This window comes from Lichenostomus cassidix, chromosome 4A (assembly GCF_008360975.1).
Source record: "Lichenostomus cassidix isolate B80296 chromosome 4A, HeHo_3.0, whole genome shotgun sequence".
Lineage (NCBI taxonomy): Eukaryota > Metazoa > Chordata > Aves > Passeriformes > Meliphagidae > Lichenostomus > Lichenostomus cassidix.
Genome location: NC_139485.1, coordinates 12,424,447 through 12,446,503, shown reverse-complemented (window position 1 = coordinate 12,446,503; position 22,057 = coordinate 12,424,447). Strand labels below are relative to the sequence as shown.

The 22,057-nt window shown below is 47.7% G+C and overlaps 1 protein-coding gene across 2 annotated transcripts in view; it reads left to right on the top strand.

Annotated features, from left to right (window-relative positions):
* The first annotated feature begins 6,944 nt into the window (after nucleotides 1–6,944).
* The window catches only part of GPC3 (glypican 3), a 135,597-nt gene continuing 120,484 nt past the window's right edge, over nucleotides 6,945–22,057 (top strand). Inside the window, exons 1-2 of one of the 2 annotated variants that reach the window (XM_085060557.1) lie at nucleotides 6,945–7,259; nucleotides 16,096–16,260. In XM_085060557.1, the coding sequence (XP_084916683.1) occupies nucleotides 7,094–7,259; nucleotides 16,096–16,260 (331 nt within the window). In that variant the 5' untranslated portion in view covers nucleotides 6,945–7,093. The remainder of the gene's footprint in view (nucleotides 7,260–16,095; nucleotides 16,261–22,057) is intronic. The other variant, XM_085060556.1, reaches the window with a different exon arrangement.

The following is a 22,057-nucleotide window of genomic DNA, read 5'->3' as shown; positions in this document are numbered from 1 at the left end:
ATGCTTGGACTGGTTTCTGTTTGCTTTTTCCATTGCTGGCCAAGCTCTCTGGAGTAATTTGTTAACAGCTTTGTTCCTTCTTCATTAATGAGAAGTTTTGACCTAATTGCACTAATCCTTCAGTTTATGGAAAACCTTTGAAGTGCCCTACACCAGAGTCACAACATGGAGCAGTGGATGGAGCACAGTGACTCGTTCTCCCTTTATTTTCCATCCTGTTCCTGTGACATACTCACACAGAGATTTCTGTATTTGGGGAGAATTTCTACTTGAGACACCCCTAGCTAGGGTAGGTTTTGCAGTCTTATTTAAAGGACAGGGGGAGTCAGGAGAAAGTACCTCTGCATCACACTTATCTGCTTCTCAATTTCTGCTTCATGTTTAATAGTAATAATATAAACCAATCCCCAAAGAACTGTTTGAGAGGTCTGACATTTATGCATTGTGCGCAGGAATGATTTAGCATTTAAAAACAAAATAAATCTCTCTGTGTAAGGTAGTTCATTATTCTAACTGATTGGAAATGAGACAAATGTGAACGTTTAGTGAGGCTCCTTTTAAAACAAAACTTCCCTTCTGTCAATGAGCTGTCCTCCTCCACACAGGGGTGAAACCTGCCTGAGCATCCAGCAGGATAATTAGTTGTTCTTTGGGAAGTGCCCTCAAATGCACCAGTGTTAAATCTTACTGGGTTCTTTTATTAAATTATTTGGCTTGTGCAAGAAGGATGTAATCTTAATAGCCAAGCCCTCTAAGATCTTTTAATGTCCTCGCAGAGGCAAGTGTGGATGATACTGAGAGGCCCAAGGTGTGCTGAGCTCTGAGTCCATACATCCAGCAGGAGTGCTTGGATGGCTTCTTGGGCACCTGCTGCTGGCATCACCTCTGGAGGGGTCAAAAAATAGTCAAAGCAAGGTCGTGGTTTCCCAAGGGGATGGGCTGGAGCAGGGACAAATGGCGAGGGAGATGCTGATGGCAAGGGACAGCTCTGCACAACCTGTGGGACCCTCACCTCCCAGGCAGAGAAGGGCTCTGGGACACAGTTGGCCATGCTCAGTACAGACACCATGTCTGTGCTGGGAGACCTGGAGCAGGAAAAGCCCCAAAAGGCCAAGAGAGCTCTGGGAGCAGGAAGTGTCTGCAGCAGAGGGTGGAACAGTTCTGTGCCCCACTGCAAGCTGAATGTGCACCTGGGGAACATCAGGCACTTCCCTTCTGCGGGATGAGGCTCACAAAAATCCCAGGGGCTTGGTGGGTACTTGGAGAAAATGGCTGTAAAAACAGAAACTCCTTTGGTTTGCAATTTTTTCTCCCTGCCATCATGTGCAGTGACCTTTCCTTAATGAGAGAGAAGCCTGGGAGGGAGGGAAGGAGGGGGAGGAAGAAGATGCTGGGAAGGACAAGGCAAGTGGCAGAGGTGGTGCTTGTCCTGCTACACAGTGGCTGAACACCTCAGTAGCCCACTGCCAGCCCCAGGACCATCCTGCCTGGGGTGGAGACTCCTCATGCTGCTTCCCATTCCTTTGTTCCGAGGTCTCCTCCCTGGCTGGGACTCAGTGCTGCTCGCTGGGGCTGCTCCAAATCCACTGGCTCCAGCAATGACTCCTGATCTGCACTAGTGAGGGAGAGCAGCACTGTGTCCCTACAATTTCTTGAATTATTGGGTATAAAAGCTGACACTGGGTCACCCATCCACTGTTTTACCCACAAAATGGTGTTTGAGGAGCAGTCTAACACTTCTGATACCTTTGGAAGTGCCTCATTACCATGCGACTGGAGACAGCTTCTGCATGAGCCCAGCAGAAATAGTCCTCTATTATGTCTCTTCACAGAGTTTTTGCATATAATATTAAGCATTAAAATAATTTAATAAGGCATAAATCAGGTTTTACTGTAGTGCCACTGCACAGGAGAAAAGCACTCCTGGAATTGCACCTGAATACATCGTGGCCTCCTTTGGAGTGGGAACAATTTATATATTCAATATAACTTCCATTGGTTCTGCTGTAAATCCCATCTCAGAGCTGTGTGCTCTCCTCATTGTACAACAGGACTTTGTCAGTGTGTGCAGCCCTATAGCTCTCACTCAGGGCTGTCTGGTCTGCAAAAGCCCAGCCTGGCTCTGCCCTCTGACCACGCTCTGTGCATCACATCAGCTTTGCTCCAGCAGCTCCAGAGCTCCTGTTGTGCTGCTGAGCCTGTGCAGGGGACTGGGAGTGCAGCATCTCTCTGGAGTTATATCCAGAGTGCTCCCATGGCTGCCCTGAAGCTCTCAAGCTGCTCCCACTGTTCAGAGCTGGTCCATAGCTCTGTGATTTTACATCCCAGCTCTCTGTGTGACTGGGATGCCTGTGGTGTGGCAGCCCTGGGCTGGTAGTTGTCAGCAGTGCTTTATTTCCATAGGTGAATGCTCTGGGCTGATCCCTACTGGGCTGGCTCCTGGTGGTGTCTCTTCTGTTGATTAATCACCAGGAGATGATGAATGAAAATATCAGCTTGAGAAATGTCTGCCCTGTGCTCCCAGCAGAGGCAGCAGTGCATGGTGAATAGTTTTCTCCCATCTCTTGTGTTTGATTCCCTCTGCAGAGCTGTGCCTCAAGTGATTCTCTTGCGCTTGGGAGCTTTGCCAGTGTTTAGCCCCACTCTCTGGGTGCTGAAGAGATGGGTGTTGCAGCTTGGGCAGTGGTGAGGAGTGCAGTGAGCATCCTGCCTCCCTGACAGCTGCATCCCACCAGCAGCATGGCCCCAGCTCCAGCACACTGTGTGTTTCATCCTTTCACCCTGTGCTTTGGGTCCTCTGGAGATAGAGGGTGTGTGGAGGAGCTTTTGAGCCACGCAACTGTGTCCGTGCACTTTCAGTTTTACAAAAGATACAACATGCCTCAGGTGGCTGCATGGTTAGCTATACAGCCAGCCGCCCACTGCAAAACCTGTGCCTTATCCACAGTTAAGAGCTCATTTGTAAAAGTTTGGATCTGGCTGGGAATTTATCCCATGAAATATCCTACAATTTTGTGTCCTTTAACGGGAGAGAAGACTTTGCAAACCCTTTGCAAAAAAAAAGGGAAGTCTCTAGGACTGGAGTGCAGAGATTTTCCAAAGCTCTGGGAGACATTTCTGATGTGTGACTGAAACCAGTACATATTTGGGAAAAAAGTACTAGGTCTGAAGTATCTCATTTTGGACAGGGAAAGTGATTTGTCTGTGCATTCTTGATGTACAGCCCTATTGGCATCTGCGGTGTCTTTAAGTGATGTATCTCTCTGAAGGCTTCACTGCTTCTGCTGTGTGATCTGCTCCCAACAAACTCCAGAGAGCGAGTGATTTATCAGCCACTGCTTTTTAGGGTGAGGAAAAGGCTAATGCTTTATGGATCTATCAGCATTCCTGTATGGCACACAGAATACAATATCCTGCCAAAGCAGGGAGGGATGTCTGCTACCTGGCAATCCATCATTTCTCCCAGTGCCCCATGGCAAATGCACTTTTCTTTTTTCCATCAGGCTATGTGCAAGTACTGTTATATAGTGAAGAGCTTCTCCCTTCTCCTCCTCCACAAATGGTTATGAGAGCCTGAAAGTGCAACTTCTGCAGGGTGCAGAATAAGGTGGGAAGGGTCATTCTGAGAGGGAGAAGATGTCATTGCCTGCAGCTCCTGGTTCCAGCAGGACCTACAAGATCTCAAGTGGTGCAGCTGTGCTATGGACAGCACAACAGGAGCACAGCAGGGATGAGAAATCCAGGCCAAGCAAGCCCATGTAGGCTGCCAGGTATGTGCCAAAACCACGCAGATGTGTCAACAGATGCTCCAGGATTTTCTCTTCTCCCCTGCCCCACAGTGATTTCCTCCATTACAGGCATGGCTCAGCTGGCCTTGTCCCCATGGAGCTCATCCATCCCACCCACAGAGTAAGTGAAATGTGTTTATAACCTGGTGAGCATCTACTGGGGAGTATGAATCCCTCTCCTACATCTCTCCTTGGTGTTTTAATTGATTCAGGGTTTTCCCAGTGGAGAACTTCATAAGAGCATTTGATAAAATCAGCTACACACGATCCTGCCTCTCATTACTCACAGGCTTGAGGCAGGTAGATGATTAAGTGAATTTTTTACGGTGTGAGCAGTTGTAACAAGGGAAATTATCATCCTGGATATGAGACAATGACTTGGCTCTTACTACATCTGCTGGCAGAGAACTAACCCAGTGACTTTGCCTCTGATCTTGGAGCAAGTCTTCTGCTTTCTCCTCCAGGATAAACCTGCATTTGCTACCACCACATTAAAAGGACAAGCCATATGGATGTGCCCGTGCCCAGGAAAACAGCTTCAGATTTTTGTGGGGCTGATGTTGCAGCCCTGATGGAAGCCAGAGAGTCTGCAATTGTCACCTTGGGAATGCTTCTACAGACACTGTGGGGGGAGAGCATCCTTTGGGCTTGGGGCTGGAGGTGCTACAGAGCATGACAGTAGTGTTGGTCCATGGATGGGATGGGATTCCCCTCTTATTTCCATTTAGCTGCATCCTAGACTTTATTACCCCAAGAAAAGTCAGTAATGCTGGGTGAAAACTGGGAGAAATGAGTGAAAATCACTGACTCCATTAGGGAAATTCTCCAGTTAAAATGGGAGCTCTTTTTCTTCCTGCCAGCCGACTTCTGGTGCAACCCAGAAGAGTGACTGAAAGAAAGGGGTGTCACTTGGTTTTGTTGCATGTTTCCACAAGCTTTAACTTGCTTTTGACACATCCCCTTGTTGATAAATAAACTTTATTGTTGCAGGGAGTCATTGTCAAGATAATGTCAGATCCCACTGAGAAGCCAGATCCAGTAAAGAGCAGTAATGTTGTTTTCTAATTTGTTTGAAATCCTAAAGCACTCCCTCATCTGAGCAGAGATACCTAAATGGCACCTATTTGGCGCTGTGTGTAATTCTTTGCTCTAATGGCATGCTTGACAATATCTGTGTACTTACCTGGAGCAGCACAAGCCTCCTGTACTTAAATGAAATACACGCAGCAGGTTAGAAGATGAACACAGGAGATGCTTGAATGCCTTTTAGACAACTGTAATTCAGGCCATAAACATAATATAGATTGCAATATTGTATATAAAGGAGCACTTCAAACACCAGCCTTTGTGTTCTGCAATTCAGTCCAATTGATTCCTCACCTAACACAATGCTGTACCCGAAACTGTTGCATAAACATAACAAATCCATCACCAAATCAATGAAGGAGATGCAGAAGAGGTGTGGTAGCTATCTGGGGTGGTGTGACTCACATCAGCCGCAGCCTGTGTGCTGGTGTTCCATGTAAGGCACCAGGAGAAATGAAATTGGGAAAAGGATGACTCCTCATCCGTATCACCGAGCACATGCCTGCCCTTCGCTCTGCTGAAATCAGGCACAATTTGCACTGTGGAGCACCTGCACCTCTGAACAAAATGAAATTTCTGGATTTCTCTGAATTCCTGCAAAGCAGGACTTTTTGCTGCCCGGTTAATGGGAATTTTGTCAGTCATGCTTACTAGAAACAATAAAGGGATAATAAATAGTGCAGTCTGCGGACAGCAACAGGCTCCGACAATCCATTAACCAACGAGACGTGTTGCACATTCCAGCTTATTAGACGCATATCCATAATATATTTTAACAATCTCTCCCTGGCAGGCATTTTCGTAGAACAAATACACAGTTTGGGCTTCCATTTTTCATCCCTGTTCAAAATTTCAGAGTGAAAAAGAGCTGGTGGCGAGCCATTAGCAATAATTTGATCCTGCATTTGCGCTGGAAATTTTAAATAGATTTTTCTTGTGTTCTTCTGCTTGCTCTTGCTCTCTCATTGTTTTTCTGTGCATGGTGCAGGCTGGGGGCGATCAGCGAGGAGACTGCCTGGGCAAACACTGTTTTGGCAGTTTTTCATACGTGGCCCTTGATGTTTTAAATAGAGCCTTTCCTCACCCCACCTTCTTGCTTCCTACATTGTACAGCTGCTTGCTGAGTGATGAGCAGCGTGGGCCCCTTCCAGCTGAGGGTGCAATGCTGGCATTTAGGTGCTGGTGAGATGGAGCTGGAATGTCCTTTCAGCTGGGGGACACAGGATCTGACCAGGACTGTCAGACCCTGGGAGACCTGCAGCTCAGAGAGTGAGCTGTTCCCAACAGTTCAGTCGGGAAATTGGTGCAGAAATGGTTTTGCAGGAGGAATAAAACCTGTTCATAGGCAGCTGCCTGTTTCCAGTGAGCTCCTCTGGTGATTTCTCCTGTGCACACCCAACAGCACCCCAGACCTGTGGCACTCCTGGGTGCCTCAGAAACACGGCTATCCAGACTTCAGTGCTGCCCCAGGGCCCTGCGCTCAGCACCACTCTGCCCTCACGGTGGAATTTCCAGCTGAGTCCCACTCCATCCCTCAGCCTTACAGGAAGGGTCTGGCGCGGTGTGTGGTACTTTGCTCTCCCTTGCAGCCTCAACCAGGGCTGGCAAGGGCTTAAGAGGCTCTCTACTCACTCGCGGTGCAGCACTGTGAATTCACGCAACACGCGCGAACGAGCGACCGCGCCTCCCCCATTCCACACCACGCCAGGTGCACGCGTGGGGCTACGCGGGGGCACCGCACAGGCAGCGAGCGAGGGAGCACCGGGAGCACCGGCTGAGCGCGGTGTGAGCCCGCCAGCAGCGGTGCCGGTACCGGTGTTGGTGTTGGTGGCGGTGCCGGTACCAGTACCGGTACCGGTGTTGGAGTCGGTGGCGGTGGCGGTGCCGGGGTTGGGGTCGGTGCCGGTGGCGGGAAATCGCGCACAGGTGCGGGCGGGGCGGGGCGGGCGTGGCGCGCGGCGGGGCGGGGCGGTTCCGCGGGGCCCAATGAGCGGCGGGGCGGGGCGGGGCGCGCGGGGCGAGTTTCCCGCGGGCGGGGGGCGGGCGCCAATCAGCGCCGGGGCGGGGCCGGACCGGGACCGGCGCCCCGGGAGCGCCGCGCGAGGCGCGGGGCTGAGCTCCGCTCCGCTCCGTTCCGCCGCTCTCAGTCCCGCCGCGTCCCGGCACGGCGGCGATGCCCGCTGGCAGCGCGTAGAGGAGCGCCCCGGTGGCCCGGGAGGATGTCGGGGAGCGGCGGAGCGCTGCTGCTGCCGCTGCTGGCGGCCGCGCTGCTCGGTGCCCCGGGGGCCGCGCAGCCGGCGGGGGAAGCCGCCTGCCGCCCGGTCCGCGCCGCCTTCCAGGTGCTGCAGCCCGGAGCCAAGTGGGTGCCCGAGGGCCCCGTGCCAGGTGAGACCGCCCTGCCCCGTGGTGTTCGGCGGCCGTCAGCCTCTCCCCGGGGCTCGCCCGGGGCCGTTCGGGTGCGGGGCGAAGCGGCTGCAGCGCCCCGAGCCGGGGGCGCGGACGGGGGCTCGCTGTGCGCTGCGGGACGCTGCGGGGCCGGGTGCGGGCTGCCCGCTCTCCCGCGGGGAGCTGCTCTGCCCCGGCGGCAGGGGCTGCCGGCCGCCCGGTGTCGGTGGCCGCCCGGCTCGGCGCCTGGGATGTGGGGATAACACGGAGCCTGTGATTACGTCGCGGTAATGGGAACCTCCCGGAGAGCGGCTCTTTATTGCGCTCGGTTTGTTCAGGGGGTTTTTCGCCCCGGGTGGCCGAGGTGAGCTGGAGCTGTCGGGCAGAGCCGCGGCGTTGTCGGAGGGACCAGCCGGCCGCGTCCTGCTCGCTAGCCGCTGTCGGGGGTCCGGTGCGAGGTCCCCGGGAGCTCGCGGTGTCCCTGCCGGCCAGCGGAGGCTCCGCGCACCCGTCACGTCTCTGCAGGTCCCGGAGCCGCTTTCCACAGCGCTTTCCACAGCGCGCAGCATGCCAGGGTCCGAGGCGATCCCGCTTTGTAAAGCTACTCCGAGAGCATCCAACCCTCATCCCAGCCCGAGCCCGGGAGCTGCCGCAGCTCTGGAGGATGGGCTGCAAGGAGGCAGCGCGGCGTTCCCCGGGCTGTGCGGGTGCCGTGCGGGGTGCGAGGGCGCAGTGCGAGTCTGTGGTGGATCTGGGAGAGGTGTTACTCTGCTCTGCAGTTCCCATTACAGGTGGCTGCTGGGGTAGTACCGCACCAAACCTCACCGCCTACACCCTGCAAGGCTGCTTTCTGTATATATGCCTCGTTCCTATTTTAAAATACTTGAGTTCCCTGCCTTTTAAAGGCTCTTTTGCAGCTTTTTGGGAGCTGGGGATTGCCGGCTGCTCCAGGTGGGTGGCTGGAGTGTGTGTACACAAACGGATCAGTTTTGATGGCTGTGTTACGGAGCTGCCTGGAGAGCTCGGCGCTGCTGTGTCGGGTTCAATACACAGCAGAGAACGCCTGCCCTGAAAAGCTTATGATCAAAGTATGAAAAGGAAGAGATAACAGGCAAACGTGACAGGCAGGGGAGGTGCAATGAGATCATCGCCAGTGGTGGCTGCTTTTAATAACGATGTCTTGAGTTTCTTGCATTTTAGTGTCTCACAGGCCAGAAACACAAGAGTTCCTTCAGCAGTGATGTGCTGCAGTGAAGATAGGAAGGAGGGAAATGGGGTGCCCAGGGCTGGGACTGCAAGGTGTTGTGGCTGCTGGTGCAAATCCCAAGTCTTTTGGTTTGTAGGACTGTAGCAATGCCTCAGCTTACCAAGAGCTGTGAGAGATATAAGGAGAGTTTAGATGTAAGTTCTGGTGAGGGTGTACCTTTCCTCTCCCTACCTGTCCTTACATTCCCTCCTCATGTGATTTTTGACACTTATTGCTCCTTTCAGACTAGCTGCAGGAGCAGCATCTCTTCTCTCTCCATCCTGCAGGGCCTTGGTCTCCTGCTCAGTAGGGAAGTGGCGCTGGAAATACTTTCCAGTGAAATGCTTGCACGAAGAGTTGCAGGGAAGGGAAAGAGCTGCTCTTATTACCATGGAATTGACAAATTCTGTTTGTCAGAAGGAAGGAAAGATGCCTCTTTGAAACTCAGTGAAATTCTTGCTTTGATTCCTAAGTAACTTTATTGGAGTGTGTTTTTACACTCCAGGGAGGTGATGGAGGGCTGGGCAGGTTCCTGGAGGATGACTCCCATTGTACTGAGGACCTGCTGGGGCTGCCATGCTGCAGTGGGGTTGATCCTTCCCCAGAAACCAGTAGCATCCTCTGTCCTGGCTGTGACTGCAGTGGGGGTTTTGCCCTGGTATCTTCCCTTCCCAGGAGGGTTCAGGTTGCTGGGGTTGCTCAGCTGTGCTCCTGCTCTCCTAGGAGCCCCAGCTGCATCCCTGCTACTCAGGAGGAGTGAGGAGCTCTCTGCAGAGCCTGTGGGCAGCTGGATCAATACCTCGTAACGGGGCTGGTGTTTCAAGTGAACGCTTCCAGCTTGTTACGATGATAAAGTTCCCACATATCAAATCGAAAGTGGATTTTACATTTGCCTAAGTACATAAACTTGATCATAATTAAAGCAATGACTGCTTGCTTATACCTTGGATCTGGCCCATCTTGCATGACTCTGTGTGGTAATTACACTTCAGAGCACTTGCTTCTTCTAGTAGCAGCAGCATAAATCTCTGTAATAGGGGAACATCACTCAAGGACTATTTTCCAGGCATCTGTTTATTGCTTTTCTTCCTTTCATACATCTGTCAATTAAACAAAATTTTGGAGTTGCCAGCCACAAATTCTGAGAACCTTTCCCTAGGGATCCCACCACCCTGGAGAAACCAAAGCCAAACAACTTATTTAGAATGTGGATTTTTTTTTTTTTTTTTGACACAAACAGAAAACAATTGTTTCTGGAGGCCCCATTTTGCATTATGAGCAGTTGTGGCTGAAGGAGTAAGTAGTGGAAAAGCTGCTGAGTTGCAACACACCCAGGAGAAATGTCCTACAGCTCATTTTTAGTGCATCACTGGTGCGTGGGCTGGAGGGACATTGGCACAGCACTCTCTGTAGGAGAGCTCCAAAGAAGACAGAGACCATGCTTCTAATTAAAAAACAAACCAAAAAAAGGCAGTTCTGATAAACTGGGAAGTGTCATGCTGTTTTGTGAGTGGTATTGATGTTCTGGGAGTAATTCTAGCCGAAAGTGTTCATCAGGCAGTGAGAAGCTTGGTCTCCTCCAGTCCTGCAGTCTGGGACCAGGTTTTTGTCACTCTGGAGCATGCTTTGCCCTGCTTAGAGGTGGGGAACAGCATGGGTGACTACTGTCAGCTGTGGCTGACTGTCCCAGGGGTGGGAGGATGTAATTCATGGTAATATCTCAACTGAAGCTGGATCACAGGTCTTGGGCTGGACAGGAGTGAAGGCAGGGTGATGGGAGATTGCTTTTCTTAGGTTTTGATGAAGATGAGGCTGCATGCCAGCTCCTGAGCCAGCCTGTGCTTCTGTGTTGGGGTAGCTTCGTGTTCAGTAATAACTAAATTCTCTTCTTCCTATATTACCTCTCTTGATTTTCTTCCTCCATTTGTCTTTCCTCTGCATAATTTCCCCTATCTGTAAACAGCAGCTTGCATTTCCATTTCTCCTGGTCTGTTTTTCTCTCTTCTTTGCCATTTGGGTTTCTCTGTATGGGTGGTGAGGCTCCAGGTAATTGGGCTGCTGCATGTGGGTAGAGGGGAAAGGGGCAAGGTGTTGCCTTGGCAGGATGGGAGAGGGGATGGATGTCTACTCTGGGACAAAGGAAAACTGAGGAGTGTTTGTCTTGAGAGAAATATCTGCTGGCAGGTCTATTTTCCATCTCCTACAGCAAAGTGCTATTTCCAGCTTTTTGTTCCTTTTCTTTGATGGAAGCAAATATGGATTCACCCTAAGAAAATAGGAGATTAACCTTTTGCTTTTGGAGTTGAGGTGTAAAGCTTTACAAGGGGCTGGGTGAGCGTGTCAAGCTTTCTTCTCTCTGCTCTTTTTGGCAGCTGGTGTGTGCCAGTGTACAGTTTAAAAATTAAAAATCCCAATCTTCCTGCTGGTCTCGATGTGCCTTTGCTCATGAGCTGGTTCCCTTTGTACTCCTGCTCTTTTATTCTGTTTTTCCGGAGTGGGACTAATGATGCTCCTCCCTGTGCAGCCTTTCCATTTAGCTTAGCATGGTGGTTTAAGAGCTTAGTTTACTAGATAATTGAGTTTTCTGTTCTTAATTATTTCAGGCCTGCAAGTTGCTCTCTTGATAGTTAAGAGAGCAGGAGCAGAACCCTAAAATTTAGTAACCTCCCCAGGCAGTGGTTTTATAGTGAGATCATTAATTTTATTTTTTTTCCCAGGGGTTAACTTTAACAACATCCTGAACAGTGTTCTTCCCAGTCTTTGGAATGGCTGTAGGATGCATGTATGTGACTCTAACAAATCTTTGTGGGGAGTGGGTGCCCACAAGTGAACTCCATTGATGTCAGTGTTGATACATTTGTACGTTTGTTAGGAGGAAAGTTTTACTCTGTAAAACCTATTTTTCTCTGTAATGTCTTCTTTCAAAAGATGTGTCTTTATAGAGTGTTAGATTTGCATGAGAATCATCTGGCCAACATTGTAAGACCTGGGGAGGAATCCAGAGTCAGATGGCTTTGTGAAACACAAGATGGAATAGAAAATAAAGGATAATTAAGCAGTAATAAATATCCCATGTAGTGCCCATACTGTTCCAACTTAAATCACCTATTGAATGAGGTTGGTTTATAATTTATATCTCTTTAATTAGGTCTTAAAAAGATCAGCATTAAATCTGGGTTCTAAACAGTTGCATTTCCTTTTCCTCCCCCCAAATGCTGAGCATTAAAGGGCACTGACAGATGTACAACCCCCTAATCACATAATTTAAAAGGTTTTTAATAAAAAGTATTGAAAAAGCTGGGGGAAAATCCACTATATTTAAATGTTGAGTCACTCATTTTATCTATTTAAAGCATGATGCTGGTTGTAAAACAATTGGAGGAGGAAAATCGACCCAAAACAGCATCTTTCTTGTGGGTAATATCAACAAATTGGTGAGTTAAGAGGGTGGGAGGAACTCCTCTGACATTTCCAGACTGCAGAAGGCGAAGGTGCCACTGTGTGGGGTAGCAGAGCCCCCTCACTGGGGAGGAGGCTGCAGGAATGTAACGTTAACCAGGGACAGATTCTTATTTTGGCAATGCCTGGGGTAAATTTGGGGGGAATGTTAATCTGATTTAAGCTGCCATTGGATCTGGGTGGGAAGGCTTGCGTGCCTCAATGTGCACAGCTTGTCTGCCTGTATCTGATGACAGGGTTGAAGCTTTCCTGGGATGCTTAAAATCAAAGGAAAATCCTTCAGCCTTATGAAGGAGTCCACAACTCTCCATAGAAGATCTCGAGTTTTTTTTTTTTTTTAACATATAATCCATTGAAATTATTTTCACTTTTGCTGTACTAGCCACCTATCTGCGGGAGTAATTGTACATCAAAGTCAAATGTAATGGTTTAAATTCACTGCTACCCGGCTGTCAGTAAAAATTCCTTGTCAGGAGGAGGAAGAGGCAGGGTGCTACTGAAATTACTGCAGCTCTAGAGTTTATTTCTGTCAGCTGGGAGCGTATGTGAAATTACTGGAGCATTTACACTGCTGTTCCCCAAGATGGCATAAATGGCACAGCTCTGATGGTGCCTGGCGTTCCTCACCCATGGAAGGGGCTGCAGCCAGTGCCTTCTCATCCATGGGAGCTGGGTGTCAGAGGGTCAGCCTGCTGTGCTTGGCATCTCATCATCTCACTAATCCTGCAGAGATTGGTATGTGAGCATCCAAATGCAATTTAATAAAACGGTTGCGATAATTTGAGGGACGCTTCCTTTCCGAAAATGAGTTTGTAGTGATTTATAGCAAAAGGAGAAGGTTGTTTGCAAGGGCTGAGACTGGCATTACAAGGTGTAATGACTTGAAACTTTAAGAAAAAGGGGTTGTGTAGGTTGGGAGATAAAAACAGTCTTAACAGCAAGGCCCATTAGGCAGTGGAATGGGCTTTGCTATCTCACAAGCCGGAGTATCGCTGGAGGTGTTTGTGTTAGATAAAATGCTGGGAGGGGGTGGATTGGGAGGCAGAGGTACGATTTGATGACTCACAGGACCTTTTCCTTGCGTTTTTTTTGGAGCCAGAAACGTGTGGCACCCTAATTCATTTATTGCTCGTGTCTGGTCCGTGGGCTTGCTGAGTGTTCCCAGGCATTGGTGTCTCTGCATCCCTCACACTGCTGGAGAGCGTGGTTCTCACAGCCCCCATCCCTTGGGGTGCTGCAGCTCCAGGGCAGAAGAGGCTCCTTCAAGCCATGAATAAACCCCAAATTGCAACCCCCAGAGCTGCAGGTCAAAAAGCTCTGTGTTTTGTCCGTGTCTGCTGGGGTTTGGGTCAGCAGGGTGGGTTTGTGGCTCCTGGGGGGAAACTGGCATGAAAACCTCCTGTCCTTACTGCTGCTGGGTGACTTGGAGATAGCAGTGTTTGAGCCAGCTCGCCATCTGGGAAAGCCACACACAGAGAGGAGCTGGCAGATGGGAGTCAGCCCCCCATTCCCCATCCCTCTGTAGCAGCACTGTGCCAAGAAGGACCTTGTCCCTGGTACCTTCCAAGAGCCTGCCCTGCCTTTGGTGTCCTGTTGTGTTTACTGTGATGTTTGTGGTCACTGGTGTTAGTTGGTTGTCTCTGTAAACCATTTTAAGCTGAGTTAATTCCCAGGCTTTTTCCTTCTCCTCCTCTGATACAGCATGTGTCTGTCTTTTTACTGCACAAAAATAAAAATCCATTTAAGGGGAGAAGTTGGCTTAATTGCTAAAAAGAAGGATGGGATGTGAGTAGATGACCTTGCTGCTTCCTATCCTTGGCTTTAACTTGCAGAGACCTCTTAATTGCCAAGTCTCAGATTTTCTATATTGGTATTTCCATTAATCATGGAAGGATTTTTTATTTTATAATTTGAAATGTGTCCTAATATAATAAATGTAGGAGGAAATAAGCTTTGTATTAAAAAGAAATTTATGGCCGTATTGTAGTGTTAAAGAGACCATGCTAAGCCTTTTTGTGGTGTAAATTGAGTTGGGTTTGACTTTAAAAAACCTCTTTAACTTGCTGTTATATAACTGCTCCTCTCATTAAGGCAGTGTCTTGCTGTTATGTGGTTTTATGGTCCCTTTTATTTTTCCAATGCATGAAATACCTGTCGCTGTGCTCCTCTGGAGTGGGTGAGTTCACAAACCACTGAGGCTTGAGCTTCACACGTCAGTGGTGCTGGCTCTGTGTCAGAGGGCTCGAGGGAAGGAGCTCCTGTTGGGCATCCTTCTTTGCAGAAGGGGAAACTGAGGCAGCAGGGAGTGATGGAGCTGGGATGGGGGTGTGGACTCCTCTCTCCCCCTTTGCATGTTTTTATTTTTGCAGCCACAGCAGGACCTGCACTGGTTAAATCTCCTTTCCCCACGTGCAATGCGTATTGTAGATGAAGTGTTTCATGCTCCTTTTCCCATGCTGTGCCAGGGGAAGGGATAGGGCTGGAGGGAGGAGGATTTCTGCTGTCGCTGCTCCTGAGCCCTGACAGCTGGTTTTCCCTTGGCACTGTGCATGACTCTTCTTCAGGAGGCACACGATTGAACTGACATTAATATTAATCCTGTTCTTCTAGACTACACTTGCAAAAGTGACTTTTGACACTTTCTAGTAATTAGGGAGAGAGTGGATGTGGTAAAAGACTCTTGTGAAGGAGAGGAGACAGGAACCTGAAAGGATGCATAATCCTTCCAGAGCAAAGATGTAAATTACCAAAGTAGCTTTTATTGAAGAAAAAAACCTCTATAACAAGCAGGAAGGCAGAATGAGGGCTGAGAGGTGTGAGCAGCTTTCACTCTGTCAGGGCTGTTGGTCACTGCTCTGGGCACTGCTTCCTAATCCTGGTTCTTGGCAGTGCTGAGCCTAGCAGGGAGCTGCTTCTGCTTTGGGCACCATGCAGTTTGGGTGGCAGACACTGAAATGTGAAGTGCTGGCTGTTCTTTGACCCTGGGTAGATGTTTTTAATGGAGCTGTTGTTTGCTGTTTGAGTTTCTAAGAGAAGATCAGATTAGATGTGTTTTGCATGAGGAGAGCTGTTTGCTTTGATGTGAGTTTGTTGCTCTCCTTGTGTGTGCAGGGCCTCAGTTTGCTCTTAAAAGTTGATTGAAAATGAGACTTTTTTTCCTGCTACTTCCAGCTCTTCTGTTTCATTTTCTCTTGTCTGAGCCTAGAAAGATTTCTATTTTTTTCCTATGGTTTTATTTATTTTTAGCTAACGACACTTTTCTTAAAGTCATCTACTTTCTCCATGAGTAAATGTTTCAGGAACGTCAAAAAAAGAAGTTTAGCATCACTGAGCAGTGTGGGAGATGCCAGAGCAAGTGGTGTCCCTCTGGCCTTTGTCCCCTGGCTTTTGTCACATCCTGGTCAATGAGTCAAGGTGCTGCTGAAGAGGCTCTTGCCTTGTGCAGTGCTCAGAGCATCTCTCAGGATCTGTCCCTCTGCAGTGGGATGTCCACGAGTGAAGCAATGGACCTTGAGCTTTGCCTGTTGCAGTGGAGGAAGGATGGGATGGGGACATTGGTGGTACAATTTAAAAACCAGCTCTAAAAAGCCAAGTAAATCATTATAGCTGTGTCCTTCTGCTGTTAGTGTTGTTGCTGGGGATACAAAAGGGTGGAAATTGGAGGCAAACAGAACTGTTATGTTTCAAATTACTTTTAAGTCTTTATGCAAATTACAAGCATATCCTCCTTGATCCACAGCCCCAGATCCTGTCTCCATTTTCCATCTTCCACTCCATCTTTGCTGCCTGCCTGTGGCTCCTCACTGGTGTGCTGTGGGCACACAGGGGACAGCAGGGTGAGGCTCAGGCTCACTGCTCAGCACTGGCACATCAGTGCACAGAGTGTGTGGGAGCTAAACAAGCACTGTGCTGCCAGGCAAGCACAGCTCTGGGCTCACTGCTCAGCAACCTGGGCTCTGTCTTATCAGTCCTCTCCTTTGGCCAAGCTTGCTCAGGACAAATTCCAGAAATGTCATCAATTTGCCTGAACATTAATTGCAGCCATACTGATGCTTGGAGTTGGTTTCCTCCCCACTCTCAGCAATTCCACCTCCTAATGTGAATTTTCTGCTCTTCTTGTGCCTCTTCCAGGGACTGATCTGCAGGTATGTATCCCAAAGGGTTCCTCCACATGCTGCTCGAGGAAGATGGAGGAGAAATACCAGGCAGCTGCCCGCCTGAACATGGAGCAGCTGCTGCAGTCTGCCAGCATGGAGCTGAAGTTCCTCGTCATCCAGAACGCTGCTGTCTTCCAAGGTGAGTGCTGGGGATACTCCAGTCACATAGAGGAGGAGGCAGCATCTCTGCTCCTCTTCCTCAGCACTGGGCAGTTGGAAGTGCAGGTGGTTGGAAGCTTTCTGTTCACCTGTTTTCATGTGTTTGTATATATTATATGTGCTTGTTTATGGTTAGTAATACACCTGGTTTGCTATGTGGTTGCTCTGCAGGGCTTGCCCCTGCTAGTTGCCCCTAGTAAGGGAAAAGGGAGATAAAGAACCACGCTGGTATTTTCCTGCTCAAGTTTACCTTTCACAAAGTTGAGCTATTAAAGTTTAATATTTAGGAAATCAGTAGAATTCATTGAAGGTTTTTTTTTGTTGTTGTTTCAATAGGAAAAGACTAGATGGTGGGACAGGGACAGAAATTCCCCCACCAATAAAGCAAAGATCTAAGATGAGAATAAAAAGAGGGGAGAAAGCAAACCACAGGCAGGGCTCTCAGTGCTCTCTCCAGCAGATGAGTCACATTATTTGGGTCAGCACCCCACAGCAATACTAATGTCACTTTACAAAAGACACATGAGCAGTTCTGAGGTGTCAGAGCAGAGAACCCAAACCAGGAGGTGGCCACATGGGCAGGTACCAGCACAGATACATCAAGGGAAAGTGAAAAAACTGCCTGCAAAAAAAAATCCTGGAGTAAGATTTAACTGCAGCTGAGGCAGCCACAATCCATTTTAACACTGTCAAATGCAGCAAGTTTCCAAAAGATTAAATCACTACTTAAATCATCTTCATAATTTTAAAAAATGCCTGCAAGATAAGACCAGGAGCTAATTGTACCATTTAAATTTAGTGAAGGGAGGATTTTTTTGGTTGGGATTTTTCCTTCTTAACTGCAATAAAGAAAAAGCCCAAGGGTCTAAAACTAATAATCTAATAAACTTTGCTAAGTGAACATTGTAACAGATAGGCCTGGATGAGATTTCCTGTAAATGCCAAACAATTTCCCTTGATCTTTATCAGCAGAGATGCTGCTCTAGCTTCAGCAGGAAGAAATTAAATTTGGTGCAAAATAATAACATCTGGGTGAGATTCTGCTTGTCAGACTAGCAGTCCCTTTAGATGCCAGGGTAAAAACATTGAAATTAACTCTGAAGGGCTTCATGTTTGTGTTTTTAATATGGCTGTGTTTCCATACCAACACATTTCCCCACTCTGGAGGGAGGTGCAATTATCCACCCTCTGCACTGACCCCAAGCAAGGCACATGGGGAGCTCTGTCCCCTGCCAGAGCACATCTCAGAGCTGGCACTGCTTCCAGCTCTCCCAGTTCCCAAAGCCACAGGGAATGTCCCCAGCTTCCAGCAGGGTCTGCAGGAGGTGCTCAGTGACCACTGGGGCTCCAAAGGTGGTCACAAGCTCCTCTTCCCTGACCACTCCAGCATCCCCCCAACAGCTGCCCTGCCAGGGCATCCTGCACAATTTCTATACCTGGAACAGCCTCTGGCACTGCAGCCATCAAAACACTCCTATGCAAGCAGCAATCAAAGGATCAACCTATTTTAAAGAGAGTTCTTCTACAGACTTTCAGGCTAATTTTAAAGATAACAAAAGTAAATGGTGTTCAAAAGTCTAAGGAATCATCCTTCCAAGTCCAAAACTCTTTATATAAGATAATTAAAGTGAGCTCCTCAATGGTTCCAGCTAGGAATTCCTCTTCTGCAGTGGGATTACCAACAATTTTTAGTCACGAGCTTTTTTATAAGCAGAAGTGGTTAGAAACTGTTCAATTAAATGCTTTTCTTCCCCACCACTAAGAATGGCAATTCCACATACCAGGGCTTCTCAGAATAACTTCAGTTTCAAAACCCTCTCACGGGTCTCTGGGCCAGGATGGAAATAATAGTTTTTAAAAAGGAAAGGAAAGGAAAAAAAAAAATCAAAGCAAGGGGTTCAGCTCTCTCCAGAAGCAGAAAGTTCAGAGCCAGAACACCCAACTGCTGTGCACAACCTGCAGTACCACAGGGTGTCATTCCCATGCACAATAAAAACTAATGTTGCAGTTTCTGTCAAATTGGAAGGAGGGAGGCAGGCGCTTTGTATTCCACCCAGGTAATTCACCATTTCTGAAGCTGGTCCACATTTCCAATGCCTAGGAAACCAATCTCTCATTAGTTTTACTCCATTCTGATTATTAGAATTGGAGCTTAATGGTAACTGCATTAAGAATTACTGGAGGGGAGGGGGATGTGCTGTTATCTCCTCAGCAATTTGTTTGATCTTACATTGAGAAAAACAACATATTAGACTTCATCAGTCAGTTGTGGACCAGAACAGAGCTCTGCCCTGATCTCACAGGCTTCAGCAGGCTTTGGGTCTTGCTATGAGTGAGGCATAAACAAAAATAAATCAATTATTCTGCAAAAATATCATCATGAAGGAAAAAAAACTTGATTGCCTGTGACTTCTTTTTTAAATACAGGCAAAACCACCATTCATACAGAATGATGGAACCTCAATAGGACAGCACTCAACAAATAGGCAATCATTTCACTGCACATTAACCATAGATGGTATAAGTTTTGCTTGTGTAAAGGCCCTAAAAAGATGATTGCAGATTTAAGTGGCACAAACTAGTGTGTATCCACAGTAAAAAATATTGACAAATCCATTTTGTGAATTTAAAAAAAGCAAAAAAAAACCCCAAACCAAACCAAAACCATCATGTTATCATCAGAAAGAGAGCTGCCCCAGGCAGCAGGGCATTGGGTCACCAAGCACTCACCCTATGGGGCACCAGGAGCCACATTTGGGAACCAGCAGCCTCTGCCACCTTTTCCACAGAAAAACCAACTTTGCTGTGCCTTGGATAAGAATAACAATACACACAGTTGAGGCAGATCTTACTAAGCATTACACTGAGGTGACAACCAGATCATATCACTGCAACCTGTATTTTGGGACTGGCAGAGTCAGATAAGACAGCACTTGCATGGAGATTTTAATTCTTGGAGAAGTGGGGTTTTTGTTTTGTTGCCTTTTTTTTTTAATTTGCACCTCAAGAAGTTTAGTCCTTAAATTTCCACTTGCTCTTACATCTGTAGGAATATTTAGGACATGCCACTAACCAACTTCCAGGGGCTAAATATTGTCCACTTGCAGGGGCTACCAAGGTTTGAGGGGCTTTTGGCATGTGTGTTTCAGAGTGGTTTCTAGAAAGACCATGCCTGTAGGTGTTTATTTTCTTATTCGTGGGAGAATCCTGTTCCTTGTCCCTCTGGATGGAGGTTTTGGCAGAGCAAGTGCTGTGGGGAGGATGTCAATTCATCTCCCCTTGTGTGCTGTGGTAGGATAAAGGCAGAGCTGTAACTCTTAGTCCTACCTGGCAGCTCTGAAGGCTGTAAATCCTCCATTAGGCATAAATGCAGCCATTTTGGTTATTTATAGTTATTTACACTATCCATTCATATCTGTCAGGGACGAAGGCAGTTTTGACATTGCAAGCTTCTATCAGGTTATCTTTAATCAGTTTAGAGGCACCTAAGCCACAAATATATCAAATAGCCAATCCTAATGTTGGAGTCCTCTAAAGTATGACTGAATTATTTATTTTGTTATGATGAAAATGTCTGGGCTTTATTGGGTTTTCTTTGAAGAACTTGATTCTGCTTGAAGTCTGGAAGATAAAAGATTAGCGATTGTCTCTCCAAGTTTCTTATTCCAAATCCTTCAAGGCTTTTCATTTTTCACGAGCTGCTGATACTACTTTAGAGTCAAGGTGAGGGAGCTGAGATTTCTTTTATTCTATTAAAGAGGTTTAAGTATATAAAGAATTTTATCTTCACTAATTATGCCTTGCATGGGTAAATCCAAGATACACGTGGCAATTAGGTGAGGAGAGGCTGTGTGGTGGGAGCTTTTGCATGTTAATCACTGAGAAGGGTCCATTGATACCAGCACTGCCCAGCAGAGCTTCTGTCTTATCATTTGGAGTAGTTTAATACTCCAGTGTCTTTAAGCCAATTAAGTGTTGATAATTCAGAAAGGTCTTTCAGGCATTGGCAGAAGGAAGAGCCTTGGGTGGACTTGAGCACTGTGTTGTTCTGCAGAGTGTTGTCCTGAGAATGGGGAGGGAGGGAGGAGATGATGTCAGGCAAGTGGGAGAAGTTTCTATGCTGGAAAGCTAATAACCATTTCTGAATGTGAAGGTGAGAGGTGCTGGGACTTTGGAGGAGCTGGAGCTGCACCAGCCCTGCAGAGGGGAGATGTGACCAATGAGACCAGATGTGACCACAGCTGTACTGTGTGGATGGGCTTGGGTGTCTAACCAGTGTGCAGGGTTGCACAGCTTTTTTAAACAGGAGGAAAGTGATTATGATTAGCTGAATAAATGAATGAAATTATTCTCAGCAGGACTTGAAAGTGTCCTGAGTGGGGTGGTCAGTTTAGTAGCTGCAGGTGAGGAGTGTTATGTGAAAATGTCAACTCCTGCTTGTGGGCTTGTAAAATATTAAGCTGACATTTTAGAGTGGACTCAAAGAATGAATCCATTTTTTGGAGGAGAATATTAAAAGTCTTATTAGACTTTACAAGTAAATAAGCTCCAGAAACACATCTCTGTATCATTTTGTCATTCCTCTTCCTAATTAGTCCTCTGCTAACTGGAGTCTTGCTGCATCCTTCTGTGATGCACTGATCTCCACTGTGGCCCTTCCCTTCAAAAGCTTTTTAATTTGTTGTTGCTTTAATATTTTTTTTTTTAATAACTTGTATTTAAAATAGGAATTGTCTCGCTGGATCAATTCAGGCTGATGTTCTGCCTTTGGTGGGGCTTCCTGCCAGATGCTTTGGATGCACAAAGTTTGTAGTGGAAAACTATGGTGATACATTCACCAGGTTGGAAACGATGTTCTAAACCAATGATTACGGGTAGGTGGAAAGAGCTGTCTGCATAATGAGAGATCTCTGGTTGTCAGAATTGGTCTAGGGAGGTAATGTTTCCTTTCAAATAACCAGAACTTATTGTTCATAAATCACAGTTAATCTGTTTATTACACCAGCATACGAAGCTGGAAGTCTGGAGTGTGCCATAATGCTTAGCTTTAGGAGCAGAGCTGTAATAGTAGCAGCAATTTCAAATGATTTGAAATTGGGGGATCAGCAAAATGCGAGAGTTTGTGGAGGCTCTGGGCATTAAAAATGACTGCTGAGGATTGATGAGTTTCTTTAACAAATTGTAAAATCCATCATGCAGGAGTTAGGGCATGAAACTGCCCTCCTGAGCCACATAAACCATGGCTTTGGAAGTATTGCATGACAGCACATGCTACTGGGAAGGGATATTTTGAAAGATGTTTGGTTTTGCTTTTGTTTCTTCCCCTCATTGCCTGAGGTTTCACTGCCAGCACAGCACTGGCATGTGGCTCACTGGGCTCTGGGGGTGCTGGATGGGGTTTCCCCTGGAGGATCCTCTGCTCCTCACCAGGCTGAGCCTGAGGTGTGGGGCTCCCCTCCTGCCTGGGCTCCCTCTCTCCTGCCTCAGTCACTACCAGAGTGGTCCCATTTCCCATGATTTCCCAAAATCCTGGTGCATCTTGGACAGCCTTGCACAGGACACAAGCTGTGCTCCTTGCTCACACCTGATGGAGCACTTGGAACATGTCTCTGGGGTGTCTCCTTGCAGGACGGACCTTGTTGGCTTTTGCTGCTGTTTCCCTGCATCCCCCCTTGAGCTCTGCAATACATCCCCTCCCTGCTGGCCTCTCATGCTCCCACCTGCATTTCCATGCATCTGTTGACTGCTGCAGGAAGATTCTGCATTATGCCCTTTGC